The 22,839-nt window shown below is 37.7% G+C and overlaps 2 protein-coding genes and 1 long non-coding RNA gene across 4 annotated transcripts in view; 2 read left to right on the forward strand and 1 right to left on the reverse strand.

Moving 5' to 3' along the window:
- The window catches only part of LOC106959584 (uncharacterized), a 6,855-nt gene extending 4,481 nt beyond the window's left edge, over positions 1-2,374 (forward strand). The window contains exon 2 of the long non-coding RNA XR_001427388.1: positions 1,641-2,374. This is a non-coding gene — a long non-coding RNA (uncharacterized LOC106959584). The remainder of the gene's footprint in view (positions 1-1,640) is intronic.
- The window catches only part of LOC106959582 (neurotrypsin-like), a 31,741-nt gene extending 11,581 nt beyond the window's left edge, over positions 1-20,160 (reverse strand). Inside the window, exons 1-6 of the mRNA XM_015052258.1 lie at positions 19,803-20,160; positions 15,296-15,338; positions 5,174-5,416; positions 4,319-4,457; positions 3,071-3,249; positions 2,785-2,932 (exon numbers count right to left, since the gene is read on the reverse strand). Coding sequence (XP_014907744.1) covers positions 2,785-2,932; positions 3,071-3,249; positions 4,319-4,457; positions 5,174-5,416; positions 15,296-15,338; positions 19,803-19,901 — 851 coding nt within the window. The 5' untranslated portion in view covers positions 19,902-20,160. The remainder of the gene's footprint in view (positions 1-2,784; positions 2,933-3,070; positions 3,250-4,318; positions 4,458-5,173; positions 5,417-15,295; positions 15,339-19,802) is intronic.
- On the forward strand, positions 7,329-10,815 carry LOC106959583 (nuclear factor 7, ovary-like). 2 transcript variants are annotated; one of them, XM_015052260.1, is made up of 2 exons: positions 7,329-7,541; positions 9,012-10,815. In XM_015052260.1, the coding sequence occupies exon 2, from the start codon at positions 9,014-9,016 to the stop codon at positions 10,697-10,699; it is 1,686 nt and encodes a 561-aa protein (XP_014907746.1). In that variant the 5' UTR covers positions 7,329-7,541; positions 9,012-9,013; the 3' UTR covers positions 10,700-10,815. The 2 variants fall into 2 exon arrangements, with proteins under 2 accessions (XP_014907746.1, XP_014907745.1); XM_015052259.1 differs by having other exon boundaries at positions 7,329-7,512.
- Positions 20,161-22,839: the final 2,679 nt, after the last annotated feature.

The following is a 22,839-nucleotide window of genomic DNA, read 5'->3' on the forward strand; positions in this document are numbered from 1 at the left end:
CACACACGCTGCATGCCAATCAAGCTTAAACTGGTCTAAAAAAATGTTTTCACTTTTTACTTCCACAACGTTTTCTGGGTAGTAAGAACAGGAAACCTTTGTTCACACTTAGAAAATGGCTTCTTATAATGTATATTTATTTGGATTTGCTTTTCAGGAGTTCCTTAGTTTTGGTATTGTGGGGGAATATAAGATAAAGTCTGTCATAACTGAATAAAAAAGCACTTTATTCTGAATACATCCCATCTCCACAGCAGCTCCCCTCCAACCCACACAAAGTAACTTAAATGTGTCTAACTAATATGCTATATAAAGTACATATAAGAAATCCTTGTTGAATAATAAATAGCTACAGAGTGGCTCCTTGTAGCCATAACTTATTGATGGATAAATGCTATAAAAGCCCTGCTGCGGATGTGTTTTTGTCCCTGTGTGTTTCTGCTTGTTTGAAACTGATGTTTAACTTAAAGACAACCTGCAGGTGACTTGCTGAAAGCAAAGAGAAGCAGCAAAACCAACAGAACCAGATGCGTTGGAGCAGCGGAGATTTGAAAACTCATCCAAACACGTCCACATTATTATTAATGTTACAAACTTTGAAATGAAGTCGCTTATTGCAGAAGTAAAATACATCACTGTGTGGCGTTTTAGCCAATAAAAACCTTCCAAATTCAGGTAATGTTATTGTGTTTATCAATTTGGCAAAACTTTGTGTTGGTTTAACACATAAATAAGTTTTTGCAAGCCTTGTGAAATTTCATTTGAACAAAAAGAAATAAACATAAAAAAATTAATAAAACAAAAGTATACCTAAATACATTGTGAATAAAGATAATAGTCAAAATAATCAGGATATTTCTCCAAAACGCTTAAAACATTAATGCTAACGGAAGTTACAATGCAAACTTTGTGAGAAATTTCTAAAGTTTTCAGCTGCAGATTATATTGGATTGTGGACAGTCAGCTTGTTGTGGACTAAATATGTTCCTGGAGTTTATTAATTGGACTCGTGTAGATATAAAAAAAAAGCCATTTTTGTTCGAGATGACTCTGTTTTGTCAATGCTAAGAAGCTGCAGACAGTGAGATGAACATTATTTTGGATTTTTTTTTTTGATCTAACAAAAGCATTTACTGAATAATAGTGTCTTTGATTGACATGCATTATTGGAATTTAAACAATCTTAGCTTTCAAATAACGTAAATATGTATGTATGTGCATAAAGTTATAACGCAATACCTACTAAGCATTCTGCTACTGTCATTATATGTAATAGACTGAATTTAGGAAGCTGCAGTGATTAAAATGAATAGTTTTAACATTTCAAGTGCTAGTATTTTTAATTTAGATGTATAATAAATACAGTAAAATTACATGGACTGTTTTTGTGCTGGATCTTTATTTATTTATTTATTTGCATCTGAAGTTGTCGGCTGTGTCCAGGGAGGATTTTGAGAAGTCTGGCAGCATGAAGCATGTTTGACACATAAACTCACAATATAAATAAACTGGACCCTGTAGACTTCAAAAACATCAACCATTTTGCTTTGAATTGTCAAAACGTGTCAAACATAAGTCTGCGCGCCGGCGTGTGAACACCTGCAGATCGTCGTCAGCTCTTCTTTTATTTACAAACACAGACGCAGAGCTGTCCCCTGGCGCTTCGGGAGACGGGATGCAACTCAGAGCTGAACATGAGATTCACTTCTCAGTTACAACTTATTGGCTGTCTGACAGCTGGAGAGGAGAGGAAAACCTGCAGTGATGCAACGTAAACAAGGTGTTTCCCCTGGATTGTTCCTGATCTACACGGCAACTCGTTGCTCTCCCGGTTTCTCCTGCCACTCAATATTTCCAGCTCACTCTCTGGAACACAATCAGCCTAACGAAGCTCTTTAGCAGATGTAGCTCTGTGCAGTTTTAGAGGAAACGATGAAAGAAATTAAGTCCCATTTATTGTGTTCACAAATTCTCTCTATTAGCCTTAAAAAAGTAAACCAGAAAATGCATCTGTTTAAAAGTAAAACTTGATCAGCCTGTAGAGTAAACTTTAGTTAAATATGAATACAAAGGTTTTCATTTGAACTAAAATAATAACATTTATGATTTGACAGATTTAACCAGAGATACATTAATTGACTTTTTGTTTTTGTTAAGCTGCCTTTGATTCATAATAATTGGAACATTTATCAATATTTGATGTATTTTTTCTTTTGATGACTTTTGACAAAATGCAATGTTTATGTTCCACATAATCGGTTACTGTGTTATGTTTTTATGGTGTAAAGCACTTGAGCTGCTTTGTCATGAGACGTTCTGTACAGATAAACTTGACTATTAAAAAAATGAAATAAATATTGGTATGACAAAAGCATTTATTTCCCTTTGACTTTTTGTTTAACTTCAACATATTTCATTGTGATATTGTTTGACAAAGAAATTGCTGTGCAAAATTGTCTTTTTTTTACAAATAAAAATCTGATTAGTCATTCTGAAGAGGACTAAAGTAAAGAAAAATACCAGATTGAAGGATATTTAAACAGATTGTTAATTAAATGTGGGGGAAAAGCTCTTTATTGAGGCATGAAATGTAATTACGCTAAAATTAAACTTAAGTTTTAAGCTGTATGTACGTAATAAAAGACAACTACTCAACTCATGTTTGACTTCATATATTAAACATCAAACAAATAAAATATTCTGCAATGTTTCTTAGGAGTTTTTTTAAATAAGAAAACTAAAGAGATTTTATTTTTCAGATGACAAAAATATGGATTGGCATACCCGTAACCGAGCTGTCTGCACACCACCTCGGCGTCTCTGTCGTCCCACTGGTCGTCACAGACGGAGCCCCACCGGCCCGCGTGGAAAACCTCCACACGACCTTCGAAGTCTTCCTCGCTTCCCACCAGACGCAGCGGAGGACCGCTACCTGCGACAGGAAGGTGGAATTTATAATATACGTGAGCCTAAAGTGTTGGGATTATTCACAAAGAAAGGAGGTCACTTCGCAGCTCAGGTGTGACGGGGGAAATGTTCAGGTGTAGTTTTAATGAGAAGTCACGCTGACCTTCAGGTGGCGCACACACCACGGCCGCCTCGTTGCCATGGCTGCAGTCACCGGTGACGAACGTCCTGCTTCGGCATTTACTCAGGGCGTCCTCGTCTCCACGGCAGCCCAGACGTTCATAATGGAAGAGGCCAGAGCCTGAGCCAAACTGGGAGAGCTGCAGCCCAGTACCAATATCACTGGAAAGATTAAATTTAAAAAATAAACAGGAGGGTTTTTTTTTTTTTTTATCCTTTCCACTTTCATCCAGGGAGATACAGTCATTTAGGTGCTTCCTGAATCTGACTGCATTGAACTAGATTCAGTTTGAGGGTAAATTGGATGTTTTTAACTAGACTGGAATCGAAATCTGATGGTATTGGACTAAATTATCATTCAACTGAACAATACAGAACAAAATTGAATTCGCTTGTGTGTAACTAGATGGTGAAATGATTTCACATAGGTAAACTGAACTTGAATTATTGCTAAAATAAACAAAACTGGACTGAATTGAATTTACCTGAATGGATGTAAATGCACTGAACTGAAAGAAAGTGGACTGATCCAGTTACAATGCAAATGAACTGTAATTCAAACTAAATGAACTCGGATACGATTGAACTGAACTGACATGATGTTGACATGAATTGAATAAAAAATAACAAAATTTTAAATGAATCCACCGAACATATTTTAACTCATCTGAACTGAAATAATTAAACTAAATTAAATGTATTAAATTTTACTGAATCATAAAGAACTATTTGGAATGTGACCTGAACTGAATTCAGTCAATCTGAAGCGAATGTAATGTAACAAACCTGAACTGAACTGATATGAACTTAATAGAAATGAAGTCGGTGAATAAAAAAAAAACCCAACTGTTTTTAATTAAACTGAAATTAATTAAAATAAATCAAAGTGAATCTAAACTGACTCGAACTGAACTAAGTCAAACAGATTGAATCAAATCCAATACAGCTGAACTGAGTTGTGATGAACAGAATTAAAGTGAACTGGATTTTATGAACCAATTTTCATTTCACTGATTTGAACTGAACAGAATAAAAAAATCTTAATGTTAATTCAGTTCATTTGACTGAACTGAATCAAAACAGAACTGAACTTAATCGAAATAAACTAAATCCACTGAACTGCTTTTAGTCAAACTGAACAAAATCAAAACAAATTTTATTTAAAGTAATTCAAACCGGACTGAACTGAACTTAATCAGATTACATATTACATTATTATTTTATTCCCTACCCCAGGCCCAGCTGCCTGCAGATAACAGTCGCGTCTCTGTCTGTCCAGTGGGAGTTGCACACCGCCCCCCACTGGCCATTCAGGTAAACTTCAACCCGCCCGCTGTCGGAGGACGAGCTGCCGACCAGACGAACTGCCCCTGAAAATCACAGAGAAGCACAAATATCTATCTCTGCTGTAGTAGTAATAGTTGTAATAAAGATGTAGTCATTAAATAAATGTACAAATTAATGTCACTAATTATAGTATAGTTGCTACAAAACCAGAATGAAGTCACTAAATCATGCTTCACAACCTCTCTGGACAATGAACAGACATTGACCTAAGCTGTTAATTAACTCTGCCGAGTCCCATTACATCATGCTACATGCATGTGTTGGGTTTGTCTCTGCTTGACCCATCTCACTTATGGCAGTGGAGAAGAAGCATTGATGCCAAGAAGTCTGTAATACATAAGATAAATGTCTACCAGACACATGGGTGAGGTTTTCTGAACATAACCCTTACTTCAAGAAAAACCTCAATTAATAGCTTGGTAATTTCCATTTGCATGATGGTTTGTTTTTCTCCAAAAGACTGGACATTTTCAGTTTCAATTGTAATTTTGTTTACAAATTACAGAGACTTCAGTATCCATTTTATCTGTTGTTTTGTTTATTAGCTTTGGATATTTAAAATGTCAGTTCCAGTGTAAAATGTTCATTAGAAATTAAGGTTTATTGATCATTGGCAGGGTGTACTCACATTAATATTACCTTTACATTAGTTTCAAGACAACAATATTGTCGTTTATCATAATAACTTCTGGGACAATTCATGACGGGTGTAATCGGACCTGAACACGTGTTAGCGTACCTTGGTGGCAGTCGCAGTAAGCCCAGCCGATAGCACCTGAGTTCTGCCTGAAGAAGCACCAGGGGTTGGACTCTCGGTCCGGGTTCCTGCAGTAGCTGTGGTCGCCCAGGCCGCGGCCTGGGTACTGCATGACGTAGTCTGGAAACTCAGTCCACTTCAGACAAGGGGCGCCAGAATCCGTCTGGGACACGGTGCCGTTGTAGTATCCCAACTCAGTGAATCCCTCAGAGCAAGACAGAGGCACTGCAGAGAGGAAGAAGAGAAGATAAGGGGAACTGCTGAGGAAGAGCAGAGAAAAAAGATGTTCTGGATGAAATGAGGAGGATTTAGGTCAGCGTGAGTAAGAAAGACATGTTGTGAGGAGAAGATCACATTATCCCCATGTCTGTATTTCATCAAGACATAAAAGCTAGCGTGGATCATTCTCTGTCCACTCCCACAGCAGGATTCACCCGATCCACACTGAGCACGATCAAACTCGCCTTAATGTAACATCAACTACCTCGAGTAATCTTCTCTGAGGAGGAAAAATATGAGAGTGAAGCTTAGACGGACTGAGAGGGGAAACTGCTGACATCAAAGTGTAGCAGAATTAGGCCACAAAATGTGGAGCAGTCAATGTGCTGAAGATCCAACAGCAGCGCTAATGAAAATGATGAAAACAAACCCAGAGGAGAGATTATGCTGCGTTCCAGTTAAACACAAAACCTGGAGCAGGTTTTGACGTCAGACCCGAAGTAACAGCGTTCTAGTTAAGAAGTTGGAGTTTCAATGTGGCGATGCTCATAAACATGTTAGCTGTAGCTCTTAGAAACATAATTTTAAGCTTCACTTTCTATAAACAAACACCACTTTTATTTATTTATTTTTTTTTTTCATTTTAAAGTCGCAGGCGCTACCCGTTTCTTGTAAAATAAACATGTTTCCACCACATCATGTTGCTGTTGATGTGAGGAGCGGCCATATTGAATCGTCAAGTCCACCTTACAAGTTGTGACTGGGGTAGTCACAGTTGCTCCCAGTTTCCCAGTGGGAAATCCAGTTGATTTATTTCACTGGCAAGTTCAAATTTCTCAGTTCTAAGCACAACTGGAACATGACATTAAAACTGGGAGACCAAAAGCCTGAAACTAGAAAAATGAAAAGCATTTAATTAAAGGGAACTCAGTTAAGTGTGCTGTAAGTCTGGAATATCAACACTTTGCTTTGAGCTGAAGCCATTTTAGGTAGAAGGTGAATATGAACTTTTCATTTTTATCCAACTTTAAAGCAAAAACTCAAAAATCACTCAAAGCATAACACTACAACCACTAAGAGGTGAAGCAAATAGCATCACTTATCTCTTCATCATGGTCCTTTTTAGTGGGTTGTTGCATCTATTAACATTTTATCTGCAAAGCTGATGCAACAAATACAGGGAAATTGGAAGGCTAACTACTTGATGTGATGAAGTACTGCAAAAAAAAAAAAAAAACCCACAATATTACACTGATTGTTCTTGGTCTAGTTTGTAGACCAAATATCTTAATGTGATGTAATACGATGACCCAGATGATTAGTTTATAGGTTAACTGTATTCAAACTGTTGGGGCTGTGAGGGGATTTTTTTCTTTTCACTCTTATTTGTGTTTTCTTTCGCTTTCATTTTGCAACAATAACAATTCACTTCATCTGCATCCTGGCCTTGTAATCTTAAGGTAGAAACCTCCATATTTCTAAATTTATTTCTGTTTTTTTTAGCTCTTGGGTGAATTCCCCTTGAAGATCTTTGGGGATTTTCAAAGTCGAGCGGTAACTGAGCTATGATTAATGGTGGAAGGATTCCAGTGTTAGTGCAACAGTCTTATCTCAGCAACACACACAGCTTGGCCATCCAGGATCATTATCACCCAGATGCAAGTCCTAAAGCGCACACACACACACACACACACACTCACAAATTCAAAAGGTTTTGCCTGACTGCAGCAAACACACAAACTTGATCCAGTTTGGATGAAGAGAAGATGGAAAGCAGTAAAAGCCAGGAAGTGTGAGAAAACTGCTGAAGAAAAAATTGAATATCTATGAATGATTAGGGAGCTTTAAGCAGCCTTCAACATGAAAAATCTCCACACACAAGAAATACGTGCCTGTCCCTTTAAGAGGCGTGGTGCAGGAAACAGAAAGTAATTAGGTTTTCCTGGGGAGTGTTTAAAGCCGTCCATTTCTCTCAGCAGCACATAAATTGATATTTCTGTTCCCTTTAACTACAAAACTCCTTGTTTTCTGAGTTTTGTGTCTACAAACTGTTGGGATGGGGACACAGCTGTAACCTACAGGCCAGATAAGCAGCAGGAGAGGTGAGCTGAAACACGTCATCCTTACCAGGGTAAGGGCACACAAAAACAAATTAACATTCTTTCCCTTTTTCCTGCAGCTCTTCCCTTTTAAAGTCAAGACTACACTTGGATAGGAAGTAAAAAGAGAAAAGCAATGCTTAGTAGGTGTATGTAGAAAATGCAGTGTGAGCTTTGTGTAGCTTTTCAATGTTTTTTTTTTATTTGTCTGGCACAGTAAATATAAAACAGATTGCACGGTAAACAGAGAGGCTGATGTGTTTTGTGGCACTAGTTGGTATTTGCAGGGTGTGGATCATCCACCACATTGTCTGAGTAACCCTTTGTATGTATTCTTGACAGATTGCTTCAAAAGATATATAGTTTATGTAATTATCTTTTAGTTTATAAGGAAGCTTGTTGCCATTATCTGAGAAGGAAGTTGCTTGTATAAATCTTACTGAGCTATATATAAAAATATATAATTTCTGCTTTAAAGGAGGTGGTAATGTCTGATTCTAGTAAGTGCCTTTCAGTAACAGACCACTTAATGGTGCTTTATTACTTTCACAGAGGCAAATTAAGCTACAGCCATAAATGTTGATGTATTTCATAGGATCAACACAAAGTACCAATACGAAGTCTTTTTGTAGCCTTTAAGACGTTTTTTTCCCAGGAATTACTTCTATCCATTTTCCCATCTACTATAACGATCTTCTGAGGTGTGAAGAGGAATATCTGCAAAGCAGCAGACTGCAGGCTAGTAACAGCAGCAGAAAGCCTAAACGATTAAAGCGCCTTTTTTTTGGAGTTTAGTGAAGCTGAAATGAATTTGATCAAAATGTGCTTAGACTAAATAAATTAGGATAATCTTGTAATTCCTTAATTTTCTGTTGGATTCTAAACTACTACCAATATCCAGGAATCAGTCCAAAGCTTTGTCTTTCATTTTTGTGCTAAAGTTTTTATTAAAATATTAAAAATAAACAGACCACTACACTGAACTCCATTGAAAACCTCCTGGTTATTCCACCAAATATTGGTTTCTGAACTCTTCCTGAGTTTAAAAAAAATAACAACAGCAACATAGATATTTTTTTTATATTAAATTTTTATTTTAATACCAAAAAATGCTGGTACTTTTTAAAGATGTTTTGGGGATTTTTTTAATGTCATTTTTTTGTTTTGGTTTTCTCCTGGGTATTTTTGTGTGCCAGTCAAAAAGCACCAGAACAGCTAAGAGATGTCTGGCGCTTTTTGTAATAATTCAAAAACTCAGTGGAGATGCTCCAGTCAATCAGCCAGAGATGACAGTTAAGCAATTTTACTTGAAGGATCTAATACTGAAAAAAAGATAAACAATAAATAAAAAAACATTATTCCTTGTTTTTGTTGAAGGACAAATCAAAATTGGCAGGTCAGTCCTCAAAGCATGAATCTGTGTGAGCCAGAAAAAGTCTGTCTTAATTCATTTCAGACATTTATCTTAATATGTTGATGTAATTGTGCTTTGTGTTTTTTAGAAATGGCATCCGGTGGAAGTCTCTTAACCGAGGAACACTTGCTGTGTCCCATCTGTCTTGACGTCTTCAACAAACCCGTTTCCACTCCATGTGGACACAACTTCTGCCTGCCCTGCATCACGTCCTACTGGGATACCACATTTGTCTGCCAATGTCCGATCTGCAAGGAAGACTTTCCAAACAGGCCCAACCTTAAAGTCAACATCTTCATTGCAGATCTGTTGTCACAGTTCAAGTCCCTTCATGTCACGAACGTTGACACCCAAAGGTCAGCAGGTCAGCAGCCGGTCAGCTGTAGCAGTGAGGTGCAGTGTGACATCTGCAGCAGCCAGGCTGTGAAATCCTGTCTGGACTGTGTCACTTCGTACTGCGACAGCCATCTACAGCCTCATGACATCGCTTCTGAGCTGAAGAGACACACGTTGGTTGATCCTGTGGAGAGTTTGGGGGAAAAGGTGTGCAGGAAGCATCACAGGCTGATGATGCTGTTCTGCAAGAATGACAGCTCGGTGCTTTGCGACCTCTGCGTCGGATTACGGCACGCCAACCATGATGTTGTTTCCGTGCAGAAGGGATACTACCATATGACGCTTCAGGTGATTGGTAATGAGGCCAAAGTGCATCAGATGATTCAAGAAAGGATGCAGAAGGTCCAAGACACAAAGGAGTCACTGATGCAAAGCAAAAAGGAGACAAAAAAGGTGATCGAACATGGAAGACGGGATCTAACAGAGTTGGTTACTGAGATTAAGAGGACCCAAGAGGAACTCATTAAGGTGTTTGAAGAGAAGCAGAAAGCAGCAGAGAACCAGGCAACAGGGTTAATTACAGACATGGAGAAAGAGATTTCTTGTTTGAAGGTGACGGCAAAGAATCTGGAGGAACTGAAAGAGATTAAAGACCCGGTGTGTTTTCTCAAAAGGTACCCAAACCAGTCCCTCCTCCCATACACCATGGACCTGTCCACACATAACTTCATCAGGCACCTGGAGGTGAAGTACGTGCATAAGTGTGTGAGAAACTTAATATCTCAACTGCAGGACTTACTGGATAAACTGAACGAAGAACTCAACAGATTCTCAAACAGCACAGACACGTCAAACAAGGTGGCGCTCAGGTACATGCAGCAGTACGGGGAGAACATCGTGCTGGATTTTGACACAGCTCACCCCATGCTCACCTTATCCGCTGACGGGAAGCAGGTGTGGTACAACATGGGCACGGGTTTGTGGGGAAACCAGATCCCAAAACCCAACATGTTCACTCAGCATCTCGCTGTTGTGGGGCAGAGAGGATTTTCCTCACGCAGGTTTTACTTCGAGGTTCACGTGGGCCAAAAGACGGAGTGGTGTCTGGGCGTGGCAACGGCGTCGCTCCAAAAGAATGGGGCGATAGTTCGGAGTCCGAACTCCGGACTCTGGGCCATCTGGTTCCTAGTAGACAAGTTTGAAACCTTCAGCTCTCCAGGCGAGGCGGTGTATACAGGGAAAGTGGAGCACGTCGGGGTTTTTGTTGACTACAACGGAGGTCAAGTAACATTCTTTGACGTGATCAAAGCAGTACACATTTATTCTTTTACTGAGTGTTTATTTACCGAGGAGCTGTATCCGTACTTTAATCCCTGCGATAATGAGTATGGTTCAAATCTGGAGCCAATGATAATTGTTCCCATTTCTCCTGCAGAATGAACAGAGTATTTAGAGACCAACTATTTGATTTCGATTAGACGGCAAAAACACAAAATCTTACCACGTATTTTAGAAATGGGACAAAACTAACCTACAAGTAACTTTTCAGCAACATATAACAGCTATTAAATCAATAATTCTTGAATATTGACAAAAAGTACCAGTTCCAGTGGCAGATTATTTAATTTATAACAATACAGTTTTCCCACGTTACAAGTGAAATAAGCTGCCAGTGGAACTAGTACTTTATTAACAAACTTCTGTGTTGAGCTAGGTAACTGGCTGGGCTGTGCTGTGGTTGCTAGGTGATGGACTGGGGTTGCTAGGTAACGGCAGCCTATCAGTTGTGACTCATCAGCAGGTTTTTGAAACGGCTCGTCTTTCCATACACCAAAATATATATAACATAGGAAAAGAGTCTTGTTAAAAGTAAAATAATTTGTTGTCAATGTTAAGGAATTGCTTACTGTAGTTCCTATATTTTTCTATGAAGTTACTTGTAACTTTGTTTTGCCTTATTTCAAATATACTACGATATTTTGCACTAAAAACTAGACAAGAAATACTTGGTAAGATTTTGTGTTTTATGCAGTGCAGAAAATAAGTGAAGCTAAGCTGTATTTAAAAGGCACACTTTGAAGGCTATTTCTAAAAATAAAGTTCCTCTTTTTCTTTTAAGTTCTGGTTCTGATTTGAGTTTTGATTTTGTTTTTTCATTGCAAAACCCCGGTGGCTTTGAGATATTCGCTATCTGCTGACCTTCACTTGCTGTATTGATTGTTCGGTGCTGAAAACTGTCTCAGGATGCACCGCTCTACTCCTGACGCCACCAAATTTGTCTTCTGGTGTCATTCTAAATCTGCAGCACGTAATTACAAACAAACCGGCTCAACTTTTAGCAAGTATTTTGTGCCACTTTTCATTAGCATTTTTCAGTTCTCTGGGGAACAAAAACTGAAGGTTTTTTTTTTTTTTGAGCAGATTCATGTAAAAACATTTTTATATTAGTATTTATTGTTAAATAAAAGAAGATGCATAGTGGTTTTATTTGCTAGCTAAAGTCTAAACCAGCAGTTTCAGTCTGAGGCTGAAAGAGTTTTCAATAGCTCTTAATAACTTCGGCTAAATTAAAAAAAGAACCAGCTACTGTTTCTAAATTTAGATATTATAGCAAACTCAGGTTTTTGACAGTTTTTCAGTTTATTTCTAGAATATTTCAATTGAATTTCCACAAAGAAAAACACTAAAGTACAAGAAAATGTTTAAGTTGGAATTTGTGTTTTATTTTTCATCCCAAAGAAAATAGAGATCCATCCTTCTTTTGCTAAGTTTTCTGTTTTAAATCCTAAAAACAGAAATAAAATGGAGGTTCTTTAAGATTGACAACAACAACCTAAGCGTAAAAATGGGTTTCAGGCTATAAAAAAAGAGCTGTTGAAGTCGTCTAAAAACAAAACTTTTCTTCCTTTCATATTTATTTTTAATTTATCCTCACTGTTCAGACCAGGAGTAGCCAGTGAGTCTCTTTGTTTTATCTCTGCTGCATCAGATGCAATTTTCATCTTCCTTAACGTGAACTAAAATCTATGCATTTAGTCCCTCAACCATTTTGTAGTTTTGTTATTTTTTGCTTTTTTCTTGTGTAAAGAAATGAGATTACAATAATTATAAAAACCTTTCACCTCGTGGATATTTGCCTTAGATCCTTTATTATTTAGCTTTTATATTAATAATCCTGCTGAGCAGCGTGTTGATGTGAAACCGCAGTCGGATGCTGATGACACTCTTTCATATAAAACAACTGACTTAGTATCCGCTAAGCTAACAACTGTGTATCAGAGGATCATTATTGCCTCCGTTAGTCATGTGTGACTCTAACTGTAAAGATATTTTTTTTCTTACAACCTCCTAACACTTAAAATGACAAAATCACTAAATTTAAATATCTCGGGGCGACACTCGATTCAAGTTTGAATATAAGAAGCTCAAAAGATTAAGCTCAGCTTCATAAATTTTAGACATATTACGTCTGCTGCAGATGGACATTTATGCATGTCATTATTTTCTTCTATATGTCCTGCTGTGTTACGTTTTTCTCAGACTTCTTGACTCTAAAAACCCTGGGAAAATAAATGACTGAGCTTTGAAAATGTTACATTATTTTGTAAAGGGTCTTATTTTAAAACTTGCAAATGAGTCTCTTCTGATGTTTGATTTTTTTTTTTGTATATTCTTTAAAGTTGATTTGATCAATGAGAATATAATCTGCAATCCCATTTTGTCATACTGTTAACAGGCAATCTGCTTTTTTTTTTCATTAAAAACCCGTCAAGGGAATGCAGATGTATAATCTATAATCTGGATTATAGATTATTCAAATCAATCATTTGAATTCCTCTCTCAGACCACAACTCAACTTCCTCCATTATTATTATTGTTATTATTATTATTATAGTCACAGTTCTGATTAGCATTAAATGGTGATATTTATGTTTGAGCTGCATATTGTCCGTTTTTAATTATTAAACGACAACTCATAGCAGTGAAATCAGGATGAACTGGAGTCAAATTTAAAATTGAGCACAGACAACAATTTTAATAAAATTCAGAGATTGCTCACTTTATACTTGTATTTTTGTGCAAATCTGTGAAATTACATATTTTATTCACCAGTTCCTAATCCTGTTAAACTTTAATGTCTGAAGGAAATCCCAACTTTTCAATATCTAACTTGATTATAGATTAAAGAAAACGCCAGGATGACAGATTATCATGTTAATCAATCTGATCAGCAAAGCTGTTTTTATTCGTCTTGAATTAGTTTTGATGTAAAAATCCACAATGAGTGCAGAGAACGGTTTCCAGACAGCAACTCCTGAAGCTCCACATATGGCGCTTTTAAAATGCAAGTTAAATATTTTACACAGATTTACACAGAGGTAAATGTTGCCATCTTCATTAATAATGTATCTTTAATTGTAAGTTAACGAAGTGCTGGGATTTAAAATATTAAATAACTTAAGCTTTCTGGAGTCAGGTAAGTAGTTGTAAAAAGGCTGTCATGATTAAAATTACATGTTAAAGTTAATAAGGATTTGGTCAGGATTAGTAGATGCTGTAGTTTGATCCTTAAATATTTGTTTTCATTTTAATATTAATCATAATAATCCACCTAGTTATGTTTGACTTTTTCTCTAAGCCCTCTTAATATTAATGCATGGAAACTTCAGTGTGTCGCCTAATAAAAAATATACAAGAAGCTCTAAATTCTTAATATAAAATAGATATTTCAGTGTCTGAGTGTTTCTGTTTGGGGTTTTTTGGTTTAGTTTGCCTCGTTGAGCTCGTGTTACATCATTTTTTAGGTGTCTAATCGTAGTTTTTGAGCTCAGTTTTCATATTTTTGACATTTTTGGGTAGATTTGAAAAGAAAAATAAAACAAGTTGATTTGATTTGTTTGGACAGACTAGAACATCTTTAATATTTTAACATCATTTTAGATTCTTCCCGTTTAAAGGAGGTTTAAATTTCATCTACAGGATCCAAGTACTTTAAGACAGGCATAGCATGTAGTAAATTCATTTTAATAATGTTTGAATGCTTAAGGATTTTGTTGTTTATTGTATTGTATGATTATTGATCATCACTTTTATTTGAATCTACATTTTTAACTCTATATTCCCATCCTTATTTCTATAAGAATCTTATACATATTTGTCTCTAATCCTTGACTTAAAAGATTATCTTTTCCAAACTATACTGAATTTAAATAAAAAGCTCTGCTCGTATTTTCCTCTATAAAACGTTTTTTATTCACATTAGCTCAATTTTAATAACTTGTAAAGCCATCACTTAAACCAAAATCCAGCCTGTGTGTCTGTCTGCATCAACAATAACCAATGTTTTCTACATTTTACTTCGTCTCTCATCGTTTCTGCCTCATTCAGCCTCTTTTATTCGTCTCAACACCCGCCGCGCTCCTCTCTGCCACGACAGCCATATTCTGCCCATCGCCTTGGGAACGCTCAGCCTCCCAGCTCTCATAATCCATTTCCCAGCCACAATGAGCGTTTGATACGGTTCACACTCGCAGGCTTGGAGTCCGTGTGTGTGTGTGGCAAAGGCGTTTTCCTCACAGAAATTAAACTAATAACCAAATGAGGTCATTTACAGCAGGTTTTAATTAGATTTTTGGTCACGTTTTGACCTAGGCAAGTGATGAAGGGGGTTCTGAAGAGTGCCGAGGCATTCCCGTGACGGGAAGGCCGAAGCTGCTGATGGATGGTGGGTTTGGAAAAGCATTAAGCCTGAATTTCCCTCGTTTATCAACGTGGCGTAAAAACAGAGATATTCACCCCACCCCCATCGTCGTCAGCATTATGGCTCCCAATCTTCTCAGAGACGCTCAGGAAAGAAATTGAATGAGGGGTGAAGAGAGGTGCAGGCTGTGAAGACGGGGAGATTTAAGACATGGAGATGTGCTTTATGCTGTCTGAGTCAGAATGTGGGATAAAATGGAGAGAAGGGCTGAAAGAGTAAAGAGCGATGGCGTAGGAGAAGCAGGCGGAGAAACGGACGGTTCACTTCCCGCCTACCTGAGTTCTGCACCTCGTTGAGGTAGCTGTCCTGAGCCACCATCTGCAAAACGAGACGCAACATTAAACAGGCTCATTTGGATTACATTTGTAAGAGGAGAACAGAACATGTTGGGATGTTGTACATTTTGTTGGAAAATTATCCTCTGACAGAAGAAAACGTAAAAATAGTCGCATCTCTTGTGGAAAATTCACATTTTGCAAATTTTTGTACTTTTATAAAAATAAAAAAAAACAGCCCAAGCGTTTCAAATAACCGTCAAGTCATTTCTTTGCAATAACTTTATGTTACATCACAGTTGGTGGGCACTTTGCTGTTAAAACAGAGCTCCAGCATGTTTGGTCAGCTGGTTTTTCTGCTGTATAACGGCTGCTAGACAAGTGTTTTGTTGCTGACTTACTATCAAGAAACCACTTTCTGCATTCTTGCTGGTTGTGCAGGAAGTTCTACTTCTGCTTTTCAAAGATTGACAGTGGTATAATTGACATTCACCTGCAGCCTGCACAGATTTTAGCTGACCCTCGACCTGTACAAGTCCTGGATGGAGGGAAGGTCAGCCATGTTGGTTCTTCTGTTAGGTTTCCATTAACTTTTCATTGAAAAAGCTCCGGAAGCTTTTACTATTAATTTGTGAATGAGTTTCAGTTCTAGTGAAAACTTGACATGCTATGTCTGCAGAAACACTTAATGCACACAATAAGGACACTCACCAGCACTGGAAAGCATGAGATGTTAAATGACTTGGATTTTATTTGTGAGATCAGGAGACAAACACACAAGGACACAATCGCCTCTGTGGAATAACTGCAGCAAGGCCGATGAAATGCAACCTGCTTCACCTTCACATGGACGATCTCTGCTGCCCGTTAGCTCCTCCTCTTCATTGCTCAGCATCAACACACTGCACACACAGGGCCAGATCCAAGGGTGTCCTCTGGGGGGCCTAACACCCGGCCACGCTGTATTTAATTTTATTAAGAACATGCTGGCAAATTCAATTTAATCAATTGTGATTTAGAAGCCCAAACATCAAAAAGATGAGATAAACTTTGCTTCAAACAGAAGCGACTCAACCTGGGAGAGAAGTGGAGAATATCTCAAGAGCTCCCAGTACCGAACACAAGAGCTGGTGGCTCATTCTTCACTTTCCTCCTTTCTTTATAAGACAGGGCATCAAAACAGTTTTCCACATCCCTCTGAACCCGGCCCTGGTTACCATCTTCACTTTGTTTCACTAAAATAAGTAAAACTGATGTTTTATTGAGTTGCATGTTGTGACTTTCCTCAATCACTCATATACACAGTTGGTTTTAGGGAATTTTCTGATCTCTTTAGCAACATTTGCACCCCAGTAAAGCTGAAAGGTTGACAGCAGCTGCCATTTTTATACTACTGTGGTAATGCCCTGCATCTCTCAGCGGTCTATATACAGATTTAGCTTCTCGCAGGCAAAATGTTAATACAGACATGAAAGGACAGTTCTAAGGCTTGTTATGTAATTATCAGTCTTATAAATATTAATACAACTGAAGATATAGACACAAACTGTTGTATGGCAGTAGCTAGTCCTGTGATAACAAATTTTGCTGGATGATAAATTGTCCCATAAATTATTGCGATAAACGATAATATTGTTGTTTTGAGACCATTTTCAAGTTATATAATAATAATAATGGCAACAATGCAAGTTCAGCCTCTCAAAAATAATTTTGTAAAGAAAATTTAAGACTGGAACTGGAAGATATTTTAAAAAGAGAAATAAATAAACCTGAAGTAATAAGCACACAAAATCAAAACCTTAAAAGAAATCGATTATAAAATCCCTGTAAACAAAAATGGAAATTACCGAGCTCATTTTAATATAACGTGATTAATTGATTGTATGTTTTAATTTTCATCTAAAACACCAGGACAAAAACACCACTACATGTTAAAGTAAAAGATTTTATATTGTTATCAACAGCTATATAAATTCAGACATTGGGACTGGATTTGGACTCAAACATCCAGAATTGGACCAGTTTGAGAACAGTTAGCATCTCAGCCATTGCCATTTAAATCAACTGTTGGTACAAGCTGTAGTGCAGACCATTCTGTTGGCCACTTATATTACTGGCTTGCAGCAGATGAATGCTTGGCACTTTAAATATATGAGCCTGTTGCAGTCCAAGAACTCGTTTGTGATGCTCATAATGTGCAGCTGTAGCAGAGACCGAAGATCTTTTCCGTTTCTCCTAAATGCCAGACAAGAAAAACAATAAAGTGTGAGTCTTCGCCTGGTCACCTTGCAATCATTTTCTAACTCTGCATCATTTCAAATATTCTACAAACCCAAGCTGCTAAGATTTCCCTGAGGAAACAGCCGCATCTAATGATTTCGAGCGGGAACAGGTGACCTGTGGTCGTAAAACACGGCTCCTGATATTTCCATTCGTGTCAATCCCTCGGCTCGATTACGGCGGTAATCTGTTGAGATGCCTCACAGCTGCGTCCACTGCACTGCCATGCAAACATGCAAACCACCTTCTGCAGAGGCTAATAAGCTACAAGCACATCAAGAAGGAAGAACCAACAGAGAGATGAAGGATCAGAACCTTATTTTCATGATTATATTAAAGGTGACCCATTATGCTTCCTTGAACAGGTTAGGATCAGTCTAAGGGCGACAAAACATATTTGTTACATTTTTTGCACAAACTCATCAATCAGTTCAACCTATTTTAGGTTTCTTTCAGAATGATCTGCTTTTAGGGCTTCTTGTCACTTTAAATCCAAATAAACTGCTGCTGGCCACGCCCCCAACTCAACTTTACACTCACACAAAAAAATGGCTGCAAACAGACGAGCAATTATACACCCATACATCTTTGAAAACAACAAACAAGGAATCAGCAAGTGGTTTCTGAATGGTAAGTCAACAACAAAAAATAACACTTTTATTTTTCCAGCAGCCATTGTACAGCACATACAGCAGTAAAACCAGCTGACCAAACATGCTGGAGCTCAGCTGGAGTTGCTAGATAACGGGCAGAGCTCCAAGATGGTTGCCAGGTTACGGGCAGTGCCCGCTGATTTGTGACTTAACAAGTCATTTGAAACGGCTCCTTTTCGAGACCCAAATGAAAAGCATTTTTATGAATTCTGTATAAAAGGCTCCTTTAAAAGAAAGCATTTAAAAACACATTTGTCAACAACAAGGACAAGGGCAGTATTATGCAAAATTTAGCTAAATTTAGCATGAGATGTTAAGCTTTACGTTATTCTCTCAGCAGAAACATACCTGGAGTGTTGCCTTGATTCTTTCATGCATGTTTGACAAATCATCTAATGAGGCAGTATTATGTTTTCCAGAAACATAGGGCCATTTTATAGCTCAACCAAGTAACTGTGTTATCTTCAGTTGTTATAAAAATGCTGTATATACCATGACTTCCTGAATTTGTAGCTTTGGAAAGAGCAGAAGTTTTTAAAGAGACAGAGGCCAGAGGAGACAAAGGTTTGACATCATTTTTATAACAACTGAAGGTAACATACTTACTTGATTGTGCTATAAAATTGGCACTATGTGCCTGGAAAATACGTAATACTGCCCCATTAAAGTCTTTAATTGTTGTTCTGACTGTAAATGTGGGCGTGTTTTCAAAAGCAGCTATTTTCCTGTAACCAACTTCTAGCCTGCAGATCTGCAGAATATGAATGTGTTCTTGCCTTTCCCCTTTTGAAGAGTCAAATCATGAGTGTAACCCGATGAATTCATAGACAGTGAACTGGAAACTGCAAAGTTTAAATGAAGAAATGATTCAGTTACATTTATTTATAGAAACTGTTTGATTTGCAGCTCAATGGGGAATTAAAAAACAACATTATTTTGTGTAAATCAGTGAAAACAGCCACGCAGCATCTGACAGCAGCACCTGTTCCCCTGCGGTTCTTCTGGGTTAACTTGTCCAGCTTTGATCAAACCGCTGTGACAAGCTTCAACCAGGCGTGCGGGGTTCATCTCTGCAACACCTGCGTGGACCAGAGGAGCCACCGATGGCTCCGTGTCATGATATCCCCTCCGCTGGAGGAGGAGGAGTGGAAGGAGGTGTGCCAGGCAGCGTTCATCTGCCACTGTGCATGCATGGCTTTGTGCGTGCGACGCAATCAATAAAGTCTGTTTAATTAAGCTGTGAAACATGCCATCAGTAGCTGGATAAGATGCGGATCTGCTGTTTGTTAACGCCCCGATATGCACCTGCTTTGTTGGGAATACTTCCCGCATGGATCAGCGGTGGATGGGTTGTGTAAAAACAACAAATAATCCAAACCTCATCTCAGTTATCAGCCTAATTGAGGTGGGGTTGTATTAAAATAGGGGTGGAGGTAAGTAGAGCGTGACTATCTCGCGATTAAATGGTTTTTTAACAACAAAAAAAAGAGCAGAGCGTTTAAAAAACCCATAAAAAATCAGGCCATATTGGGGTGGAAAAAAATGCACCTCATCGTACAGTAGCCCCTACGTACCTCCGCAAACAGCGGCAGCCAGAGGCAGGCGCTTCCGATCAAGCCTAACATCTCCCGGCTGGTGAGAGCCATCCTTCCCGCCCGGTGTGTCCGTGTCATAGCCGCGGATCCTCTCCCATCTCTGGCTCCAAACCTGTCCGGGAAGGTGCCGAAGCGTCGTCCTTCCTGCGCTCCAGCTGCTGCCGGAAATTAAGTACAAATAAAAATATCTATCTGTGCCGTGCAGAGTGAGGATGTAGATGTGGGAGGTTCAGGGTGCGGCACTATGAACGGGAGGGAAAACACACACAGACGTCCAATAGTGTTGAGATCTGCAAAAAGCTCCCCCACCACCTCTCTCTCTCTTTCTCACTCTCTCTCTTTCTCTCTCTCTCTTTTTTCTCTTCTTCTCCAGCACCGAGAAAGTGATTGATTCCTGCGTGTTTGTCACTTCATCTCATGCGGTGCTGCCCAAATAATCTGACCTCTTCTGTTGTAAATGAAATAAAATCAGAGCTCCACTTCGGTCAGTAATCAGCAGGAAACATAATGATAAATCACTTTCCTTCCACATTTAAAATTACTCACCGATGCATGATTTTACTTATTTATTTTACAGTTTAAGAAAGTGTGGCCTGCATTTGTATTATTTGCAAAATGGCTGAAGCTCAGGTTGGATGAAAAGTATATGTAAACAGCTAAAATTAGGTTTCAACCTATTAGTAATTGGCTCGCTAAAGGTGATTATGAACCCGGTGAAGCTAAAACTGCCACTTGATGAGTTCAGGGTGTTACAGACAAAAAGGTTTTTTGTTGTTTGTTTGTTTTTTTTTTATAATCAAAAATGCAAAATGTGTATGTATTCTGTACAGTTTGGGCTTAATTACAGCTCTGACTGTGTTGTTTTTTCAGGAGATGTCTTTTTTTTTTTTTTTTTTTTTTTTTTGAGGTTGTGTAAACCAGTTAACGATTAATCAGCTATTAAATTAGTTGATGATTTTTAGGATCTTCTGATTGCAGCTGGATTTTATTTAGGGGTATCAAGGTACGTTTTAGTGGTAACTTAATTGGTGTTTTCTTTAGCAGGTTTGCAGATCTCTGCTGGTTGATGTGAGTTGGAGAAAACCAGGCTGAAGATTAGACTGTAGACTGAAGTGAACATTTTGAAGGGTGTGCAGAACAGAAATTTGTTGCAGCTTCTAGCATAGAAAGAAAGTCTGACCAATTAAATGCTAAACACTAAAAGCTCTGCAGTTATAAAGTTGGCCTTATTTCAGCCAAGTTGGACAATCCGGCACAGCTTGGGAGTCCTGTTTCCTTTTTATATAAACCAAGCTTTCTGTCACACAAAAACTGTTTTATGTAACATGTTTGATTTATAAATACAGTTTATAAGTCGGTTTTATTAACTAAAATAAATACTTTTATTTTCCTCTTCTAACCCCTTTAAGTTTCTGTTTACTTTAAATAGGACCTGCTTAAAAGAAACATGATGTCAGCAGCAACCCGAAGCTGTAAATTTCCACTTTTTCTCAGGGCTTTTCAAACAAAAATAATGAACACTTTTAAATAGTCATATGGGGGGAAAAACAATATATTTGCCAAATTTCTGTTTTTACAAATAGCTTACTGGTTTGATGTAATTTTAATGCAGTAACCAGAATATCATCATAATAAACAGAGTTAAAGTCTTTCAATTATGTGTAAGTAATTCATATAACATGATTCACTTAGTGAAAAAGCTCCTGAAATAAACTGACTTTTCAAAAATATTCTAATTTATTGAATGAGTCTGCAGGTATTTCTTCCATGAATTAAGAAATTGGTAAATCAACTGGAGATTTAAAGAAAAAAATATATACATGTTTAGACTTTAGTGGTTAAATAAAACATGAACATTTTCAATAAATTATCCACAAGTGAAGATGTTTGTACATAAGACTTGTACATATTAAATCATCTAAGCTGCTGAGGAAAACCCCCAAAACTGCTACAATGTTTCCTCTGTTTGCTGTTTTTATGCATCTCTGTGATTACTGAAGACTGAACAAAGCGGAAACTGGCAGAAAAGTGGCTTCAGCAACACAAAGATTGACCAGATAGTGACAAGATATCTTTAAAAAAAACCCAGACATTTTCTTTTGTAGCTGTCGTCAAAATTGTCTGAAAGTGTTGTTTGCTGCATTTGAAGGCAAAAAAGGAAGAAGCATTTCCCATCAGTGCAGATAAAAAAAGAAGGGAGACGACTGACAGATTTTGTTTTTCTCTTTACTCAGCAGTTGGACTGAGCCAGAGAGAAAGCATCAGCTCGGCCGTTTCCTGCTGCCGTGAGCATTTCTCATCTGAACAGATGCACAGAAACGTAAAAGCACAGAAACGGCTCTGATCAGCTGATGGACAGGAAGTAAAAACATGATTTCACATTTGAAAATGGCTTTGATGAGATGCTGTGTCATGTGTTGTTTGTTTTAAAGAGGGAAAAAAATGTGAGGAAAAAATAGATTAGAATTGAAAATCTGATATTTTGTTGTTGTTTTTTAAAGTCTAGCAGATACAGAAATAAATAATAAGACAGCTGAAACTAGAACAGTTTGTTGAACTTATTAATAAAATCTTAAAAGGTCTCAGATGTGATATACAAAAATGTTTTGATGATCTGAAAGATTTCAGCATTAAATATCTGGACCGACAACGTCAGTATTTTCTTGTCAGCGTTGCTCTAAATCTCTGCTTCATGTTTTCATACTGAACTCGAGTTTGGTACTTTTTAAAAATAACACTGCAACAGTCCTTGGATTAATGAATAGCAATAAGCGTGTGACCTAATTTAAGCTGAAATATTCTTATAGAAAGAAACTTTTAAACATAAAAAAGCTAGATTTTTTAAAAGAGCATGTTGTATTTTGTCACAGTGTGTTTGTTGTGACTCAGGTGTCCCTTTCATTCATAGACAGCAGGAAATATCTGAGCTCTTACTCATTTTCATCATGTTTTTTTGCACTTGCCAGAACAGCCATCATCATTCTCACACTGAATGAACAGAGTGAGATGTCTCCGT

This window comes from Poecilia latipinna, unplaced genomic scaffold, assembly GCF_001443285.1.
Source record: "Poecilia latipinna isolate Pla-1442-1.1 unplaced genomic scaffold, P_latipinna-1.0 Scaffold1098, whole genome shotgun sequence".
NCBI lineage: Eukaryota > Metazoa > Chordata > Actinopteri > Cyprinodontiformes > Poeciliidae > Poecilia > Poecilia latipinna.

Bases quoted from the DNA above. Each gene is read 5' to 3' on its own strand.
- LOC106959583 (XM_015052260.1), top strand. From the start codon at position 9,014: ATGGCATCCGGTGGAAGTCTCTTAACCGAGGAACACTTGCTGTGTCCC.